Genomic DNA, 21,513 nt, shown 5'->3' with positions numbered 1-21,513 from the left:
CAGAATGTGTAGCTTTGTATCTAAACAGTGTCAGCAAATCAAATCTGTGGGAGTCAACCACAGTGTTTTTATTGTCATGTTTAGTGATTTTAAAATGTAAAAATAACAGTCCACACCACGTGAGGTGGGTTTGTTTGCACCAACTCAAGTGTCATGTGACGTCCCAGGTGAAGTTGGTCCATGTTTTAGTCCATCCTTGTTTCAGGAAATAGTGACAGTGACTAAAGATTCAGCTCCTGTCTCAGTAAAGATCCTGCGGGACACAGGAGCTTCATAGACTCTCATCCTTGAAGGGATCTTGCCATTTTCTGAGTCGAGTTTCACAGGAGTCTCTGTATTGTTAAAAGGAATAAACTCTGAACATGCCGTTTGCCCTTTACATAGAGTAACCTTAGATTGTGGTTTAGTAAAAGGTAGTTTTGAGATTGCTGTCTGTGATTCCCTGCCTATACCCTACTAACACAGAAAGTCGCCACAACGTCGCATTGTGCGACGTTTCGTTTGTGACGTAGTGACAACGTAGCTGCTACGTTCAGGTTACTACGTTCCACAGGGGACGTTGTTGGTACATTGCTGAAACGTCACACAACAACGTCCTCCAAAAGTCGTTTTACAACCTCTGTTAAATGTCCTCTCTGTAACTTATTCGGCACTTTGAATAACAACGTTGCTGCTACGTTGTTACAACGTGATAACTGTAGTTCCAGAATAAATAAAATTTGAGAGATTTTATCATCAAATTAGATTTTCAGCTTATCCATGAAAAATAACACACAAAGATATTTAATTTGGTCTTTTAATTGTTTTTTATTATTATTAGAGTTTTGACAATAATTAAACAATTAGTAGTTGCAGTACTTGAATCATGTTTATAGCTAAAATGTCTTTCTAATAAAAAAAATGGGACTTTTTCTTTTATGATAAAAATTTTTTCTAAACTTTGTTTACTGAAAAACTCATTTTTGCTGTTTTCTAAAAGCCACCAGCAAGGCAATGTAAGCTAATTTACATGTTACTGGCCTCACAGCATTCCAGTGGAATGGCTTGTTACAACAACCCTGTTCCAGCCAGTTCTCTGATTTGTTATGGTCATCACATGTTCCAGACCATCTTCCAATCAGCTTAATCTGCCTCTTTTTTTGTTCTTATTTCATCCCTTGTTTTTTTCCACAAGATTCATTTCCAGTTAGTTGCTATTTGGCTACTTCGGATTTCTTTGCTATTTGGCCACTTCGGATTTATTTTTCAACCATTCACTCCTTAGTTCGCTTGCTTCAGGTAAGAAAAAGTTTTATCATGTGCTTGTTAGTTTTAATTTTGGTTTACAAAAGGCAATAGCATATATCTGCCCTCAAACAATAGCTACCGCATGGTAGCTTACCTACTGTAGTTTATTCGGTCTGTTCAAGTAAAATCAAACAAACTAACTGGACTTTTCGCTTGATTTAGAAAAATATCAATCTAATTTCAAGCAAGATGACTCTGTAACTATTCTATTGATATAACTACAACCAGTGTATTTGTAGAGTTAGCAGTCTAGCTACCGTTAGCCACTAGGTAGCCCCATTGCTAAGCGTTCATTACACGTGTTCTCACATGTCTGCTCGATCAGTAAACCTCTGGGCTAATGTTCTGCCCTAAACGTTATGCGGCTCAGTGGTTTTTAATAATTAGGTAATGTTTATTGGTGTTTAAGCAAGCCTTTTCACTGTGTCTGTCGACTGAGATTTATTGAGATCTTGTGTAGAGAGACGGCCATGTTTAGCTAAACATGAATGGAGCGTTAGAAATTTGTGTTTGGGGCAGGGGGCGTGATGGACTTTTACCCCCAAATTCCACTACCTCCGCTCCAGTCTGCCCCCGCCTTCCGCAGCCGCTCGCTTCCGAACTCAATTTTTACTGGTACCCGCTCTACAACGGCTCCGCTCCGGTGCGGAGACCTGAGGTGGGCAAACAAGCATGCGCGGGATTTTCGAGATCTTGCGATACAGTCCGAGCAATAAACGCGGAAGTTAGATCCAAACACCCGTTGTGTGGGAGAAGCATCGAAACGAACTGTTTAATCTGCCCATCATTTGTGTTGAGAGATCAGCAGTGTTTGGATCAACAAAGTGTGACTGCTTTGATAGTGGAAACTGTATTCATGGCTTATTTTTGTGCATTTAAACTTCAGCCGCCATTGATAATTGTTAAACCTATGCATATGAAACAAAAAACGCCTTTTGTTTATCGATTTATTGTGAAAAACGGAAGATGTGCTTGCTCCTTTTCCTGTTGGGCGGTTGTGATTTCTGTCCATTTACTGCGGAGGTGCTCCGGCGTCCGGCAAAAATAGAATCAATCCTATTTTTGCTGGACGCCGGAACAGAGGGCGGCGCACTGCCGGAGCACGGCCGCAGTAGTGGAATTGCTCTGATTGACTACAACGGGACCGATTTTGCTCCAGCGTTTGTGTCGGAGCGGAGGTAGTGGAATTTGGCGGTTAGCCATTTGAGCAAGGATGTATCTAAAATGTCCCAAGGACTGGACTTGGGCAACCCAGTCTTCCAAACTAGCAAAAGAATAAAGAATCAAATTGTTTAGTTAGCTAGTATTAAACATTGTAACACAAAATATTGCTTTAGTTTGAGATGTGTAGTCAAAAGCTAAATTTTCATAAACATTTCCTGTTTTGTAGGATGAAGCGTTCATGCCAGTACTTAAGAAGCTGGAGGAGGGCAACTCGAGAAATTGGGTCCTTGCAAGACAGACTTACAGTGAGCTCCTCTTGCCAAAATATGGCATGTGAGGATTCTGAATATAAATCAGAGGTGCTGGAGGAGGCATCACATTCCAATAGTGTGGAGGATGATGTGTCTAGTGTGCTTGAGGTTGGCAAAATTATTTCAGACTTGGGAATTCCTCAACATGAGGACCGTGACTCTGAACACATGGACACAGAAAAAGAATTAATGGAAATGAATGAATTTTCAAACACAAGTTTTTGTGAGATTGACACAAACCCTGAAGAGGAGGGTCCCTCTCTCGCTGAGCAGCTTAGTAAATGGGCCACAGAATTCCTTGTAAAAAGTGATGCCATTGATTCATTGCTTAAGATTTTAAAAGGGAGAGGACATCAAGAGCTGCCATCTTGTTGCAGGACTCTTTTGCATACAGGTGCTGGCCAGTAAATTAGAATATCATCAAAAGGTTGAAAATATTTCAGTAATTCCATTCAAAACGTGAAACTTGTACATTATATTCATGCAATGCACACAGACCAATGTATTTCCAATGTTCATTACATTTAAATTTGATATTCATAAGTGACAACTAATGAAAACTCCAAATTTGGTATCTCAAAAAATTAGAATATTCTGAAAAGGCTGAATATAGAAGACACCTGCTGCCACTCTAATCAGCTGATTTACTCAAAACACCTGCAAAGGCCTTTAAAAGGTCCCTTAGTCTTGTTTTGAAGGCACCACAATCATGGGGAAGACTTCTGACTTAACAGCTGTCCAAAAGACAATCATTGACACCTTGCACAAGGAGGGCAAGACACAAAAGGTGATTGCTAAAGAAGCTGGCTGTTCGCAGAGCTCTGTGTCCAAGCACATTAACAGACAGGCGAAGGGACGGAAAAAATGTGGTAGAAAAAAGTGTACAAGCTCTAGGGATAACCGCACCCTGCAGAGAATTGTGACGACAAACCCATTCAAAAATGTGGGGGAGATCCACAAAGAGTGGACTGCAGCTGGAGTCAGCGCTTCAAGAACCACCACGAGGAGACTCATGAAAGACATGGGATTCAGGTGTCGCATTCCGTGTGTCAAGCCACTCTTGAACAAGAAACAGCGCAAGAAGCGTCTCGCCTGGGCCAAGGACAAAAAGGACTGGACTGATGCTGAGTGGTCCAAAGTTATGTTTTCTGATGAAAGCAAGTTCTGCATTTCCTTTGGAAATCAAGGACCCAGAGTCTGGAGGAAGAGCGGAGAAGCACAGAATCCACGTTGCATGAGGTCCAGTGTAAAGTTTCCACCGTCAGTGATGGTGTGGGGTGCCATGTCATCTGCCGGTGTTGGCCCACTCTGTTTCCTGAGGTCCAGGGTCAATGCAGCCGTCTACCAGGAAGTTTTAGAGCACTTCATGCTTCCTGCTGCTGACCAACTTTATGGGGATGCAGACTTCACCTTTCAACAGGACTTGGCACCTGCACACAGTGCCAAAACCACCAGCACCTGGTTCAAGGACCATGGTATCCCTGTCCTTGATTGGCCAGCAAACTCGCCTGACCTTAACCCCATAGAAAATCTATGGGGTATTGTGAAGCGGAGGATGCAATACGCTAGACCCAACAATGCAGAGGAGCTGAAGACGACTATCAGAGCAACCTGGGCTCTCATAACACCTGAGCAGTGCCACAGACTGATCGAGTCCATGCCACGCCGCATTACTGCAGTTATTGAGGCAAAAGGAGCCCCGACTAAGTATTGAGTGCTATACATGCACATTCTTTTCATGTTCATTCTTTTCAGTTGGCCAACATTAGAGAAACAAACATTTTTTCATTGGCCTTTAGAATATTCTAATTTTCTGAGATACCAGATTTGATGTTTTCATTGGTTGTCACCTATAAATATCAAAATTAAACGTAATAAACATCGGAAATACATTGGTCTGTGTGCATTGCATGAATATAATGTACAAGTTTCACGTTTTGAATGGAATTACTGAAATATTTTCAACCTTTTGATGATATTCTAATTTACTGGCCAGCACCTGTACATCAAGGGTTGTTGAAGTCCAAGAGAGGTCTGCAATGAAATATTTATATTATTCATTGGAAAAACAGTTGTGTACAGTGCTCAGAGAGAGGGGTTTGCTGGAAGTGACATCACTTAATTTGTCTTTTAATGTTGATGGTCTGCCATTGTTTAAGAGTTCTGGCACTACCATGTGGCCTGTTCTTTGTGCTGTGGACCTAGACCCAGTGTCAATCTTCCCAGTTGTTTTAACTTGTGGTGAAAGCAAGCCAGCAAACCTAGACTTTCTCCAAGATTTGGTTGATGAACTCCAACATCTGATGTTTAATGGTCTTTCATTTTGTGGCTCAAATATCAAAATCCAGGTGAAATGCTTTGTGTGTGATGCACCAGCTGCTTCTTTTATTAAGAATGTAAAGCTGTGCAGTGGATACTTTGGCTGTGGAAAATGTGAGCAGAAAGGGTATTGGGTTGGAAAAGTGGCTTATCTCAAAGTTGATGGTGTAAGCCCACGGACTGATGAATCATTCAGAAATAAATTGCAACCTCATCATCATTTAGGGGAAACGCCTCTTACAGATCTTCCCTTAAACATGATCACTTCATTTCCAGTTGATTACATGCATCAAGCATGTCTTGGCGTGACAAAGAAATTGTTGCTGCAGTGGACTAAGACTGGATCAAGAGCTGTGAGGATGTCTGCACAACAGCAGTCCCAGGTTAGTGGGCGTATACTTGCCCTAAAAGACAGCATTCCTTCAGATTTTGCAAGATCGCCTCGAAGTCTCCGCCTCTTGGAGAGATGGAAGGCCACAGAGTTTCGCCAGTTCATGTTATATACAGGGAAACTTGCACTGAAAGGCATTCTGAGATCTGAGCTGTATGAACATTTTGTTATCTTTAGTGTGGCAATGAATATTCTTGTATGCCCAGAACTTGTGATGACTCAAGGTGCATATGCCCACGATCTTTTGAGGTATTTTGTGAATGAAGCAAGGATTCTTTATGGCGATGAATTCATGGTGTACAATGTTCACTCATTGCTTCACATGGCCGAGGATGCAACCAAGTTCAACAGTCTTGACAACTGCAGTGCATTTCCATTTGAAAATTACCTTCATGGGTTAAAACGTCTGGTGCGATCAGGGAAGAATCCCCTTGCTCAAGTAGCAAAAAGACTGTCAGAAAGACAATGTACTGGACCACCCACAAAAGCAAAATGGAGGACAACCTTGAAGCGAGACAATTCTTACATTTTGGAGAACAGAAAATGTACTGAGCTACTTGAAATCTTGGACGATAACTTGGCACCCTGTCGTGTGTACAAGAATCCAGTGCCTCTTTTCACAGTACCATGCCAATCTTTCTTGGTTGATGTCTATCAGTTCAAGAAACAGAATTCTTGCATAGAAAAAGTCCCAGTCCCAGACCTCAGCAAAAGAGCAATAAGGATAGAAAAGAATGGAGGAAATGTTGTGTTCATGGGAGTCCTTCATTCTATGTAGATGTAAAATCTACATAGACACCCTTGATTTGTGTGTGTGTGTGCACGTGTGCGTGTGAGATAGACTGGCAACTTGTTTTAACTGCCTTGCCTCGTGCCCATTTGAAGTTGGAATAAAAATAAATAAGTGAGTTTGGTACCATATTTTTTTACCGTTTCCAATGCTTGGTCTTGAATTATCAATTGAGTAACCCGATGTTTTGCATTTCTTTTTCTTAACAGCATGTTTGTCATTGTTGAATTTTTGGAAGACAACACAGTTGAAGCTGTTCCCAGCAGTTGGGTTGTCTTAAACAATGGGGTGAGTTTGTTGTTTTATGAACATGCAGTTTATGCAGAAATTCCTGTGGCTATGTGTCTGTGTAAACTTGGTTGAAAACGAATCTCTTTTCCAAAATCTTAGGTGCATTATTGTTACTGGACAGCAAACAAAACCACATTCAGGATCCGAAATTTGGAACATCCATCTCCTGATTGGACTCAACATAGAGTAAGGCTATTTCAGCGCCAAACAGGTACTGCAACTACTACTTGGCCATGAAATTTAAATGGTTTCCTTTGAAACTTTTCATATGAACTGACTGTTATGCTTATTAAGAGGAATATGAAGAAGCCAAGCGTCTTGCCAGGCAGTACCTGGAAGATTCCCAAGCCGAGAGTGAGAGAGAGGTGACCAAACGAAAAGTTAAGAACAATAAGCGGTACCTGTCCAGCTCTGATGATGAAGCAGGTAATGTTTCTGTCATAAACATGTTGTATATTCTTTTTAATAATATAAAATTGCAAAAAAAAAAAAAAAAAACATATGTTTGCTTTCAGGTCCATGCTCTACTGAGAGAACGAGAGGTTAGTTTTGAGCCGATGTTCTACTGCTAGAACTTGTGTTTTTAACTAAATCTAATTTTATTTTGTGGGGTGCAGAGCTCCATAGTAATTTTCTAGCCCAATAATGTTTTTATTTATTTATTTTTTTTGCAGTTCCCATGGCAAAGAGAATGCTGTTGCCGATAGAACCATCCAGCAGAGATGGTGTGTATATTATTTTCCTTTATGTTTATCTAATTTATTCAGGCCATACTTCAATTTGTCCTCTAGACTGCCCACCAGCTACTTTAGACTGCTGTCAAATTTATTTGTTTAATTTATAGTTTTGATATGTTTTGCCCCCTTCAGTTCCTGTTTCGAAGAGGACAACACTGCCAGCTGAGTCCTTCAACGGTGAAGGTACACATTTTATCTTCTGCTGTAACTAAAATGTCAACTGATTTGTATATTTGCCTTTTAAAACTTTGCACTACTACTGTTAAAATGGGTTTTGTCAACTCATAGATTTAATGGCCACAAGTACACCAAGGCAAAGGGTCACCCCAAGGCAAAAAGCCACTGAAGGCAAGTAACTTAAAATACCTCTACCAAAACCTAGAGTAGTGTATTAAAATGTTTTGGTAGATTTTTTTTTTTGGAGAACTTATCATTTTATCATTTCAGATCAAGCAGCAGGCATCGCTGATGCTTTAAGGAATAATGCTGCAATCACAGGTGAGATTGAGTTTCCCCTTTTTAAAAGGTCCACTTATAAGTTAAATCTGTTATTTGTGTTGTAATTTATGATTCTTCTTTTGTCCAAGATATCTGCAAGTCACTGCTGATCAAAGTGAACATGATGGAGGGGAAAATGCACTCCATGGAGAAGCTGCTCCATAATGTGGCTTCTCGGCATTCTGAGAGCCAAACTCAAGATGATCTGCGCCTGGAGCCTTGTAAAGATGCGGAGGACTTTACCTTGCTTGAAAATAACTTGCAGGACAAGGCATATTTCCAGCAAGCTGTAAGTAAACAATTATAGAAAATGGTTTTAATGAAATCTGATATTTTATTTGATCAACTTTGTACAATTTATAAGGTCCGTTTTCTAAGCCTCATTGGAGGACGGAAGCTGGGAGAAAATACCAGAAGGACCATGCTGGCTGTCGCCAGCAATGCTGTTTGGTGTGGATACAGCCTGGATGGGAAGAAGCAGAAAGCCAAGCTGTGTAACCTTAAAATATTTAGGCTGATCAAACGTGAGTTGATGCTTTTTACTGGACTTGTTTTATAGAATTTAATTAAATCTTTTTACAGCTGTCTGTCACAACTGAAAACAGTTTCAGTAATCTTAAGGTTTCCTGTATATCACCTGTCTGTTCCCAGGTGCTGTGAAGACCTCGCTTCCAGACTCCACAGATAAGGACATACAGGTGCTGGCCAGTAAATTAGAATATCATCAAAAGGTTGAAAATATTTCAGTAATTCCATTCAAAACGTGAAACTTGTACATTATATTCATGCAATGCACACAGACCAATGTATTTCCAATGTTCATTACATTTAAATTTGATATTCATAAGTGACAACTAATGAAAACTCCAAATTCGGTATCTCAAAAAATTAGAATATTCTGAAAAGGCTGAATATAGAAGACACCTGCTGCCACTCTAATCAGCTGATTTACTCAAAACACCTGCAAAGGCCTTTAAAAGGTCCCTCAGTCTTGTTTTGAAGGCACCACAATCATGGGGAAGACTTCTGACTTAACAGCTGTCCAAAAGACAATCATTGACACCTTGCACAAGGAGGGCAAGACACAAAAGGTGATTGCTAAAGAAGCTGGCTGTTCGCAGAGCTCTGTGTCCAAGCACATTAACAGACAGGCGAAGGGACGGAAAAAATGTGGTAGAAAAAAGTGTACAAGCTCTAGGGATAACCGCACCCTGCAGAGAATTGTGACGACAAACCCATTCAAAAATGTGGGGGAGATCCACAAAGAGTGGACTGCAGCTGGAGTCAGCGCTTCAAGAACCACCACGAGGAGACTCATGAAAGACATGGGATTCAGGTGTCGCATTCCGTGTGTCAAGCCACTCTTGAACAAGAAACAGCGCAAGAAGCGTCTCGCCTGGGCCAAGGACAAAAAGGACTGGACTGATGCTGAGTGGTCCAAAGTTATGTTTTCTGATGAAAGCAAGTTCTGCATTTCCTTTGGAAATCAAGGACCCAGAGTCTGGAGGAAGAGCGGAGAAGCACAGAATCCACGTTGCATGAGGTCCAGTGTAAAGTTTCCACCGTCAGTGATGGTGTGGGGTGCCATGTCATCTGCCAGTGTTGGCCCACTCTGTTTCCTGAGGTCCGGGGTCAATGCAGCCGTCTACCAGGAAGTTTTAGAGCACTTCATGCTTCCTGCTGCTGACCAACTTTATGGGGATGCAGACTTCACCTTTCAACAGGACTTGGCACCTGCACACAGTGCCAAAACCACCAGCACCTGGTTCAAGGACCATGGTATCCCTGTCCTTGATTGGCCAGCAAACTCGCCTGACCTTAACCCCATAGAAAATCTATGGGGTATTGTGAAGCGGAGGATGCAATGCGCTAGACCCAACAATGCAGAGGAGCTGAAGACGACTATCAGAGCAACCTGGGCTCTCATAACACCTGAGCAGTGCCACAGACTGATCGAGTCCATGCCACGCCGCATTACTGCAGTTATTGAGGCAAAAGGAGCCCCGACTAAGTATTGAGTGCTATACATGCACATTCTTTTCATGTTCATTCTTTTCAGTTGGCCAACATTAGAGAAACAAACATTTTTTCATTGGCCTTTAGAATATTCTAATTTTCTGAGATACCAGATTTGATGTTTTCATTGGTTGTCACCTATAAATATCAAAATTAAACGTAATAAACATCGGAAATACATTGGTCTGTGTGCATTGCATGAATATAATGTACAAGTTTCACGTTTTGAATGGAATTACTGAAATATTTTCAACCTTTTGATGATATTCTAATTTACTGGCCAGCACCTGTAGAGGTGCAAATAATGGAAGTCCTTAAGCATGCTCCCCAGAAAGTCAGAAGAGAGGTAACTGATTTATGACTGAAAGCTTGTTGGAGACATTTATGTGCCAATTGCTCACTAATTTGTACCTCCTTTTTTTTTCCCTTCAGGCTGAAGCACAGCATCGTGCCACACAAATGGAGGCCCATTCTTCTGAGGAGGACTAAGTGAACCTGCACCCTTTCTGTTTTATTTTTATTTTTCTCTGTTTTTGTTCACAATTTTTGCTTTTTCTATTTTTTCTATTTTTATATATATATTTTTGATCATTTTTTTAAGCGCCTTGTGATTTTTATTTTGAGAGGCGCTATAAAATGTTTTGTTTAAATTGTGTATGCAAATGTCAAATCTTTATGTAATAAAAAGCTGAAAAGTCAGTTTATTGTCCATCCTGTGAAATTACATCTGATCCTGCTGCCTACTATACAATTCAATTAAAAAATACTTTATTAATCCCAGAGGGAAATTGATTGCTGTAGTAGCTCAGAATAATAATAATAATAATAATAATAATAATAATAAAGTCATCAAAGAGTTGTTGTATGTTACAATGGCTGTTGGCAGGAAGGATCCTCAAGTCTTGTGAAGAGAATGCTCAGGGTTGTCCATAATTTTCTTGATTCTCTGTAGAATCCTTCTTTGCATTATCTCCTCCAGCGGTACCAAAACGAAAACATGCATACTAAACATATGCAGTAGAGCTTTTAAATGAAATCAAGACACCACTGTCCTATATTACTTGTTTTTAAGGTTTTTATACATTTGTTTTTCCATTCTGGTCGTTTTTGCTGTTAATCTACCATTAGTTTTGCAATATAATTTCCTGTGGTAAATAATGAATAAAGGTGACAAAAAAAAAGTTAACATGAAAACGTCTCTGCAACGTACCACAAACATTTAGTTGGTACGTTGTCACAACGTTATAATAGCGATGTTGTCACAACATTGCAGTAAAGTTGTGGATATGTCGCGACAACGTTCCAGCAACGTCCTATGAGACGTTCTGACGTCGTAGCGGAATTTCACTTTGGAAGTCGCTACTACGTAACATGCGACGTTCCTGCAACATCACAAGGTGTCAGAAAATACGTTGCGACTACGTTGTTGCAACGGACCTGTGTTAGTAGGGTAGCAGGAGTTGTTGTTCTACTGGGAAATGATGTTGCTGGGAGAGCTGTTTTCTCTTCTCTAAATATTATAGAAACCCCACTACTGTGTTGACACCTTGTGTGGATACCAACTTGGGTATTTATCCATGCACAGAATGTGATGTTGACTCACACGTTGCAGCTCCGCATCCTAGCCTGGCCACATGGACAATTTCTCCAGATAGAACTCACCTCCAATCACGGCTGGACCAAAACTTAAACTCACCATCCACTACTTCGACATGCACACAAGTTTGTGGGAATGAGTTTGGAGGATACTGATGTGCTAAGATCTACCTAGTTCATGTTTATCCACAGGGCTATCCTGATTTAAAAAAACTCAGAGCTTATGCCATCCTGGATGATAAAAGCAACAGGTCTCTGGCCCGGATTTCATTCTTTGACATTTGGAATCAGTAAAGATGCTTTCGAATACACACTTCAGACCTGTGCTGCTGTTTCCAAGCTGACTGGGAGAAGGGGAAGCAACTTCACTGTGGAATTGCTGGATGGGCAATCACTAGATCAGGGAACATCTGTGGTGCTTCTGTTGTTAGACCTGACAGCAGCCTTCGACACAGTTGACCACGCGATTCTACTCGATCGCTTGGAACGATGGGTTGGGATCAAAGGGTCAGCTCTGGATTGGTTTAGATCGTATCTCCACAACAGGACATTCTGCGTTAAACTGGGTGATGTTTTTTCTTCTTGGGAGGGGCTCTGCTGGGGGGTCCCACAGGGATTGATCCTTGGTCCTCTTTTGTTTGCCATTTATCTGCTACCTCTGGGGTCAATCTTTCGTAAACATGGCCTATCATTCCATCTGTATGCTGACGATTGCCAGATTTACTCTCCATTGTGTCAGGAGAAAGGTCACTCTATCCAGTCCTTTGTGTCCTGTTAACGAGGTGAAGTCTTGGCTAATGGCCAACGTTCTGCATCTGAATGAGGGAAAGACAGAGCTCATTGTTTTTCACCCCAATAGCAGGAATGTGGATCGTCATGTTGATCTTGGGCCTCTTTCTCCATACTCAAAACCAGTTGTGACCAGTTTGGGGTGAAACTTGATGCTGGACTTAAATTTGATGCTCACATCAACTCTGTGATCCGATCCAGTTTCTTTCACATGAGACGCCTTGCAAAAATCAAGCCCATGCTGTCAAGAGCCCACCTGGAGCGGGTACTCCATGCTTTTGTAATTTCTAGGCTTGATTACTGCAGCTCTCTCTAAGCAGGGTTGTGTCAGTCATCACTGCGTCTACAGGTTGTGCAGAACAGCGCAGCCAGGTTCCTGACTGGGACCAGGAAACGGGACCACATCAGTCCGGTTCTGGCCTCCCTGCACTGGCTTCCGGTTTGCTATCGTTCACACTTCAGACTGTGGGCATTATCTGTTATTCTTAAAGAAAAGAGTCGGAGAGAGTTTTCAGCCGAGACAGCGTGGTCTTTTATTTATCCTCTCATAGCACAGGACAGCCGAAAGACAACAGACAAAAGAGTGGTTCCCTTTTTTATAGCTTACAGCCTTTGAACATTCGATAGTCAACAGGTGAGACCCAGACCATATTTGGTAGCACATCTCTCTGTGGAAACTGTGAGTGGAGACTTCTGGCTGGGACACAGCAACATTTTGGAATCACCTCAAGTACTTAGCACATCAGATAAGGTCCAGCTTTTACTGGAAGCAGGCAGAGACCAAAACAGGAAATTCCTTCGGAGCTGATGTTGGAACAACACACGAACTCAAGCCAGAAAACACTTTCAACCTAAGAACTCAGCTTTAACTCAATACATTTTGTAGATGACCTCTTGACCTTTTTGGCGCCAACAGTCCTCCCTTTGGTGGACTTGTCCACCACACATTACTATCGTAAACAAATTAGCAAGGAAGGGTATACCAGTAAATGAATGCTTAACTAAGTAACAGAACAAATGAGCAACAAATAATGATAATGTAACAATATGACCGAAGATAGAGACAAAAGGGCATAAATGACCTTGAATCATAAATGCATAAAGGAGAACCCATACCAAAACACGAGATGATGTTCCAGACTAACACAGCAACGTTAACATGTATATGTAATGAACAATGATTAAGAAACTGAAAAACAACCGATGAGTTCACAGCTGAGACAATGAAAAACTATGAAACAATACATGAAACATGACTTTAGCATTAACTGAACCCATTACTTCACGAATGTATTGCATGCGCACTCCCAAGAACGTAATTTTCACTTTAGAAGTGGGGGGGACACGGGGGTGGGTGGGGGGTGGGGGGGGGGTGGGGGGGGTCTTGACAGTATGCTCTGATGGGAAACCGGCTTCAACACAAACGGTTGTTTTCCGCTTGGTCCTAGAGCTCAACCAGTGTCAATTTAATATAGCGTAATATTGTTTTTGGATGGTAAAAATTGCAGGGGTCAAAACTTGACTTTGGAAAAAGTGGGGGGGACATTTCCCCCCTGTCCCCCCCCAAAATTTATGTCCATGCGCACTCCGTATGGAGGCGAAAAACCCTGTCCGCTGTACTTTAACAGGGAAAATTCCTCCATGTCCTCCCCGACCCCGGGACGAAAACCACGGCACAGAGCGGGCATGCGAGTACATTGGTGACACATATCCTCATCAGTGATCAAAAGAAAAAACACACAGATCAACAAAAGCACATGCAGATAAACAGGTGACAAATATGATGAATAATGAACAATTAGCTTTACATAATGAAACAGTAATAAGTCCGGTTGAAAACTTCATTCAAAAGAATAAAACGGAAAATACAAGTTCAGCATCCATGTCGGCGTTGGAGGCCTTCTGCTGTAGGAGGGCTTTATGTGGACAAGTGTCCTTTATTTGTCAGCAAAGCAAAGGCATAAGTCCTTGGCTCAGTCCTCCCTTTGTCCATCTTCGTGCAGCGTGGTGGTGCCGACTCCATCCTCCCCACAGCGAGCAAAACACAACATGTCAACAAGAATTAACTTGAATTAGCACGCCAATTGCCTATAAACCTATTAACACAAAAACTTCCTAAATATTAGACCCATAGACAAAGCATCCATCCCCACATTCACACTACTCTCTTTCCTACATTAAAGAGCTATTGCCAGTATGGCATGCAATGATTCACTCAAACATTTACGGGCTAATGGTAAAAGCAAAACTCACCTGATTGTCTTGGTAACTAGGAGCAATGTAAATGGCCGCTTGGTAAAACGACCAGAAATAAGTCCTTAAACCAAAATTTAAAAGTCATCCAGCCAATTCGACCTAAACTCAATCAGAATCACCTAATCTGTTCCTCAACCTTCGAAGCCACATTCAAAACCCGTCATGCAACATCCACACACCCTCAAAAATGAACACAGGCTAGCCCATCACTATAAGAAAACACTAGTCAAAACGTGACATCCAGCACCCACCAGAAGATCTGTCGCACCTGAAATGGAGTACTAACAGTCATGGTTATGTTATCACACTAAGTTAAAGAACTTAGACACAAACGGGAACAAAAATGATGTGAAACCTAAGAATATATGGTAAACTCATATGTTGAGTCGCCTATCAACAGTAGTTCTGAATCCCCGGCATACGAGGAATTAATCCGCAGCATTATGATCTATAACATTGTCATTAATGTGCTCTAAGCACTTATCCAGAAACATGTCAGTTCTGGGCTCATTATTGGTAGTTTACCAGGAATACACACATGCTATATTCTGTTAGGATTTATCTCTTTATTACCTCAGATCTGCCTGGCCCCTCCGGCCCACGCAAAAGCTTTACGTACACCTTAAACCTATAACCTCCCCTCGGACAAATAAAACAATCAAAGTTGTAAAACTGGAACAAAAGTAATTAGACATCAGCTAAGTGACACCATCATTGTATGGTTAGTGAGACTAGTCAAGTCCTTGCATCTACAGATGTGATTATAATGACGTGAATGCAGGTATGGAAACCAGTCTAGGGTGTAGAGTAGTTGCATTTTACTCATCTTTCATTGTGAACAATTCCTCTATTGGTGTCGCGGTCGTCAGATGGCCTATAAAATGATGATACATTGTGGTGATGTCTTTTTCCTCTTGTTATGCTTGTCCATTGGTTATCCTCTTCACCTCCTCCAGCAGAAACCCCATTGTAATTAATCAGGGATGGTTCCTAGCAGCATTCAAAACAAGAACCGTCACAAAACTCAGCAAACGTCTTCTTAAGTTAGTTAATCTAGTCCCAGTAAGGTGAGAAGCGACACTATCCTTTAGCCTTCATCTCAGGTATCGACGTGAGTCCATGAGAGTCCAATCTTCATCTTTTTCCATCCTCACCCTTGGTCACCGTGCAACACCAGGAAGGCTTGCACTCCGGCCGGACCAGACATCCCCCGAGCCGATCGCCTAGGGATTAATGGTTATGCACAAAAATGTCCTATCTCTTACTGACCCTAGCCTCTGATACCTTCACCAACAGACACATACAGTTACAAACAGCAAGCGCAATTAAAGGTACAGTGACATCATGACATGGACACACACGGACACACAAACACATACACATGCACATACACACAGAGAGAGAGAGCAAGAATGTGTGTGGGAGAAAAAATGAGTGGGATCCACTTTGCCACCAGCATCTCCACCTGTGTCACAGAGAAAAAAATTGCAAAGAAATTAAAACATAAAGCAAACAACAATAATTCAATGAGTATAAATGATTCAACTAAAATATACAACCATGCATGTTTTTTTTTAAACAGTTCCAGTAACACTGACGATGCCTTGTGCAATGGATTCTTAAGATGGTCTTCATCAATTAGAGATTATAACCAAATTGTTTCAGGATCCTGAATTTGAATTGGTTAATTTACTCAGAATAGTCCAATGGCTTCATTGATGTTTCTCAAGGCTCGGCCACGCCCATATAAATAAATAAACAAACAAACAAAACAAACACAGTCAAGCACACGGTCCATACACGTCTCTGTGCCCCCACACACCAAGCAAATGTCAGACCCAAGCGAAAGTTTGAAATTCCTCATTTAAGTAGGCTACATAGAGAGTTTCCTTCCACTTCTTAAACACCTAGATTATTTCTGGAAAGTGCTCAAAATGCAAGAGCGGGACACGCACAACTAAACTAAACTACTTATTCTCTCCAGTCTGTGTCTCCGCTTAGTTTAAATGAGCCACTTACCCGAACACTAAATCAGTGGAAAGAAAAAATAAGACCTAAAGCGTGTGATCAAATTAATCCAACAAACCTTCCCATCACTACTGTTCTGAACTCATATTACGGTGTGATCTCTCCAATTAGAAATTAGGCCAACCACTTTACCATTAATTCAACAAAATAATTTCAGGTTTTCCAATGTCCCTTACTATTCACCCCAATTATGCACCTCAAGGCAGAAAACGTGACGAGCAAATATTATTCCCTAACCAGATTTGAATTCATAATCTGTAGGAGCCAAAACTACCTTTCTTTCTTACCTTCTTTCTTATTTTCATTCCTGTTTCCTTTAAGAACCTCACTAGCACAAGAAATCCTAAGAATTAATTCACTACTTAAGGTTAATTCATAAATAACGAAACTGCAGTTACAGGTTTGTTTGTATATGGCATTGGTCATCAGCAGTTTTCCTTATTTCCTCACTTAGAAGTGTATTTCTGTGCTACTTCTCCATCTATAACACAAGTTAGTATCATCCTTAAAGCATCTGAAATTAAGCTGCATTGCTAAATCAATAACGTGATTTGTGCTAAGAAATACTCCCCTATCCTCTTTTTACCTACTCCTTTTTCCAATCGCAGTGATTTCATGACAGATTTAGATAAATTTAACGTTTTATTGCTATTACGTTTCAATTAATTAATTTTCCTTTTTCTCTTTTCTTTTATTTATTTATTTTATTTATTTATTTATCATGCCATCCTGTGATGATAAACTTTAAGACTTTTTCCAGCCAATTGTCGCCTTACCTCTTGTGATGCACTGGTTCCTATAAAAGATCAGACACCTAAACACCTCTTTCCCTTTCACCCAACCAAACTAAGGAGACAGATTATTGTTATGTTCTCAGTATCCAGCATGACTAACATTGTTGAGGCTCTTTTGTAATGTACCTGATGAATGTAGAGTGATTTTATGGGTGTTTCCCTACACTTTCACACAATAAACAGTAACGACAGTGTTTGTGAACAGTATAATGTATATAATGCTTTCAGACTTAAAATGCCTCACGCCTTTCTCCTCCCTTCTACAATTTTAATTAATCTATGTCTTTACATATTTCATGTGGGGTTGCCAGCAGAGCTCATAGCCACGCATTAGTCCCTAAAAAGGCTTATTTTCCCAGTTTAATTTCTTTTAATAATTTTTCCCTACACTCTTTTTACTGTGATATTGTTTTATTTTTATTTTGTATTTTTGTTTTCATCTCACCGACACATCCACATCTATTTTCCTCCAATTCCCATGTAGCATGAATATAGCTTTGTTTACCTTCAGTGACACCTAATTTAAGTCAAACCAAAATTTCAGTTTAGCCAATTTTCGGCTGTAGCCAAATCCAAATGTTCTCGCAACGCCATTCCCGCAAAAGGCCAATTAAAAATGTTATGTTAAAGATTTCACAAAATGAGAAAATGTGAACATAATTATTAACAAATGAGAGGTACAATTATTCAATATTTTGTAACATTATTTTCTACGTTAGAACTTACAGCTGGTAGAAAAATATAGGATCAGGTTTGGCTAGATCTGTTGGAAAACTCAAAGGAGCTAAACCAACACTGTTGTCTCGGATGAGATGTACCATGAATCATTTAGTCAGCTAAATGCCTAATTATTAATTTAATTGTTGTTTTTACTCAATTTATTGATGATGTACTCTCAAACGGACTTCAAAACTGGTGGTTAAGGAGAAAAAACTGTTGAAGCCTAAAGCGTTCTTCTAGACTTAGAAATAGACACTGTTTCCTTAACCATTGAAAATAAGCGATGATGCTGATGAATCGCTTTTTTTTTAAAAGAAAATGAGGCTTTACTGCATGTCCGCTGTAGCTGGGTATCCTACGATTTGCAGAAATATAGAAAAGTCATTCAGTCAACTAAGAAACCTGATGAATACCGAGAAGTTGTTGTGCAATGAGTTATCTACTTTACCACTATTTCATTTAAATTTTGTTAATCATATAAGCTATGATAAAAAGCTAGGATAGGCTATAGAACAAACATAGAGAAACTTGACACTTGCGGTTTTCCAAATCTCAAATCATACTTACAATAAAGATTATATTGTCATCCAATGGTGAGTTGGACCAGGTTACTAATCCTATTTTTTAAGGATAACTTCCTCAGTTAACTGTGTTCTGCAGTAGTTTAGTAAATTTTCCCAATTCTGACATTTCACCAAGTCAACTGATTGTTGCCAAAAAGCTTTTTCCATTACCTAACTGCAGCAAGCACTCCTTCACTGGGTGTAACCATAGGAGACAGTCTCTTTTGAGCCTCTCTTTGTAAGTCCAGGATGACCACTGTCATTGATTAAAGTACACATGTTAGCACACATGCTCCTCCCCTTTGTCCTTTGTTTCATCTGCAGCAGGGCAAATAAGCGTCTGCCTCATTGTCCATCTTGTAGTGCTCCCCCGTCTCGATGTTATAAGTCACAGCTTTTGGTGAGGGCTTCCAGGTTTCCTTTGTATAGAAGTCAGACCCAAACATTCTTTGCAGCTGGTTGTGACAGGCCCACCCAGTAAAGTTCATGCCGCCACAGGTCGCAGCAAACGTCTTCCTTAAATATGTTGATTGGGTTGAAATGACAGAACTTTCTCTTTTACATATCAAAATCAACGATGGTTTCTAATAATTAGTCGACTTTATTGACTCAAAGGTAAATCTAGACTACTTCCTATGCACAATTTGCTTCTTAATCATCAAATCAGTTCTACACAGGTTTTAATCATTAGGTACAATCTAACCCAAAATGCAAGATCCCTCTTTTCATTTTTATTTTTTATATTTTGGGAAAATAACTACCAGTTTTTAATTCAGAACAGCCTGGTACAGTTTCCAGCCAGGTTACAGGAAATAATAGTTAGTTTATCTGTTTTTCCATTATTCAGCGTCTCAAAATCCAGGCATTAACGTTAATGGTTCTTAAAGTTGAGGCAAGACAATTATTGGATTTTTATTTTATAGCAAGATTTAACAAATATTTTATTTCCTGACTGATTATTTGTTAATTTTATGGTTTTCATAAAGACGATCCTGAGCAGTCCAGAGCTTCAGCTCCCTGTGCTATTTTTAGACTGCAGAGGACTTGTGTGTAAATGTGGGTGGAGTCAGGCCCTCAGGCAGAACTTTCAGTCTCATTCTTCCCTCGACCGTTCAGGAGAAAGGATCTCATGGAGACGAACCGTGGACTAAGAATTAAGACTGGACTAAGAAGGTACGCCCAAAACACCAGAAGTTATCTTTTCTAAAGTCACAAATTACTTAAAACTGCATGTTACAGAAAGCAAGCAAGCCTTGTTTCCACCATGTGTGTGTGTGTGCAGGCAGGAGAAAAAGAGAAAGAGAGAGAGAGAGAGAGAGAGAGAGAGAGAGAGAGTCCAGTTTCACGGCTCATAAGCAGGTAAAATACTTCCTTTTATAACCACAGCCATACAACTTTTTATATTTTAAAAGATTTTCTTGTCATCGCACTAACTATAAGTTCTTTTTCTATTGTTTTTCAGTCTCTTGAACTAAAATAAACGTCGAGCAAAGCCTGGACCACACCGTTTTTCCAGCAGCTCCCTCTATTAAACTGCGTCATTCAGAAGAAGGTCCAGTGAAAGCCCAAAGCAGCAGTATTAATATCCATTCACTCCCATAAGCACAGAGACAGCACTCCCTCTGTCACAGTCTTTTAAACAAAAGTAAGTCAGTCCGTCACTTATTTATTCTCTTTATATACATAAACGTCTGTTTTACCTTATCTTTTCTTAATCTCTTTGTTCCAGTTGGACTATTATTATTATGTTTTCTCCTAATTTAAATTTAACTGACCCAAATTGGCACTTACTTTTCCTACTTTACACCAAATTGACAGGACTTCCTTTAACGGCTGGTAATTTTCAGAACTTAATGCTTACTATGCTTTTAAGCAGGTCTTATTCAACCATTAGAGCAAGTCGAATTGCAATTTTTGAGAGCGCTCTGAGAAACAGTTTATATATTTATTTTCTACAGATCTGTTTCGATCTTACTGTTTAGCAGCTGTCTGACTTTCAATAAATGTATATCTAAATATTCTAAAATAAAGCTGTCATTTACAACTTTCCTTGTGTTCCTTGTTTTCTCCCTTTTAATCTCCAGGCCACTACATATATATATATATATATATATATATATATATATATATATATGTTACTTTAAACCTTTTATTTATTAACTTATGGTACTCTGTTCAGACTGATCAGAACAGGATTGCAGAATTTGAATTTTGCGTAACTTCAAACATTAAATTTAGCACTGCAGTGAACTTAACATATGCGAGTTGCAACTTTTAGAGCTCTTATTTATCTTATTTATTTATTTTTTCCTGGTACCGCATCAGGCCCTCACACATAATCCAGCGCTGACCACCCACACACGGAGCTCCCAAACCTCTGCTCTGCATTTTTCACTCTCCTAGTGCTCACACTGAGAGCCATACGCAGCCTCTCACTGCAAACTCAAGACGTCTTCTCACAGGCCTCACTACTGCTTTGCAAACACTCTTAAATTTGTTACTCCTCGAGGACAAACCGATCTCAGCAAAGACTTCAACTTCTTATACAGGCCTCTTTTTCTCTTTTTACTTTGCCACAAACTCTTATTAAATTTACCAATCCCCAGGGGAAAGACCCAATTACAGGCAAAGCTCATCTCTCACAACTTCAGCGCTTTTTCTTCAGGATCCCCGTCTCTGCTCTTACCGAGTCAGGAGACTGGATTTCTCAAAACCTTGTCAGCTGTTCAGATTCTATTCCAATCTGCTGTCCCACCTTTAATTTGTCACTTAAAATTTGTCCGTCATCAAAATGACACAGCTGACTTCACATGGTGTGAATATTTTACCACTGTCAGACATGAATCCTCTCTCCAACTGATATTTATAGTATTATCAGAACAGGAGAACACCCCTGCCCAGTGACAGAGGCCACAAAAATGAACAAAAACATGCTCACCTGGGCCCTTAGTTCGGACCTCAGC

General features: G+C 40.2%; 1 protein-coding gene and 1 long non-coding RNA gene across 2 annotated transcripts; both read left to right on the top strand.

The window, feature by feature from the left end:
* The first annotated feature begins 7,212 nt into the window (after positions 1-7,212).
* LOC129167215 (uncharacterized) lies at positions 7,213-10,046 on the top strand. Its single transcript, XM_070549054.1, has 8 exons — positions 7,213-7,278; positions 7,423-7,473; positions 7,579-7,638; positions 7,738-7,788; positions 7,878-8,077; positions 8,153-8,312; positions 8,440-8,496; positions 10,021-10,046. Exons 1-8 carry the CDS (start codon positions 7,233-7,235, stop codon positions 10,044-10,046), a joined length of 651 nt encoding a protein of 216 aa, XP_070405155.1. The 5' UTR covers positions 7,213-7,232.
* Positions 10,047-19,155: 9,109 nt separating this feature from the next.
* LOC139068925 (uncharacterized) lies at positions 19,156-20,586 on the top strand. The gene is made up of 3 exons (XR_011520174.1): positions 19,156-19,723; positions 19,833-19,909; positions 20,013-20,586. It is a non-coding gene; the product is annotated as an uncharacterized lncRNA (long non-coding RNA).
* Positions 20,587-21,513: the final 927 nt, after the last annotated feature.

The sequence above is a fragment of the Nothobranchius furzeri genome, chromosome 3 (genome assembly GCF_043380555.1).
Source record: "Nothobranchius furzeri strain GRZ-AD chromosome 3, NfurGRZ-RIMD1, whole genome shotgun sequence".
NCBI classification, from domain to species: domain Eukaryota; kingdom Metazoa; phylum Chordata; class Actinopteri; order Cyprinodontiformes; family Nothobranchiidae; genus Nothobranchius; species Nothobranchius furzeri.
The sequence above is the reverse complement of the archived record's forward strand: the minus strand, read 5'-3'. Positions and strand labels throughout refer to the sequence as shown.

Excerpts from the sequence above, each read along its gene's own strand:
- LOC129167215 (XM_070549054.1), top strand. The coding sequence starts at position 7,233 with ATGGCAAAGAGAATGCTGTTGCCGATAGAACCATCCAGCAGAGATG. Across the intron at positions 7,639-7,737 it reads AAGGCAAAAAGCCACTGAAG|ATCAAGCAGCAGGCATCGCT; the intron begins GCAAGTAACTTA and ends TTATCATTTCAG. Across the intron at positions 8,078-8,152 it reads AGGCATATTTCCAGCAAGCT|GTCCGTTTTCTAAGCCTCAT; the intron begins GTAAGTAAACAA and ends ACAATTTATAAG.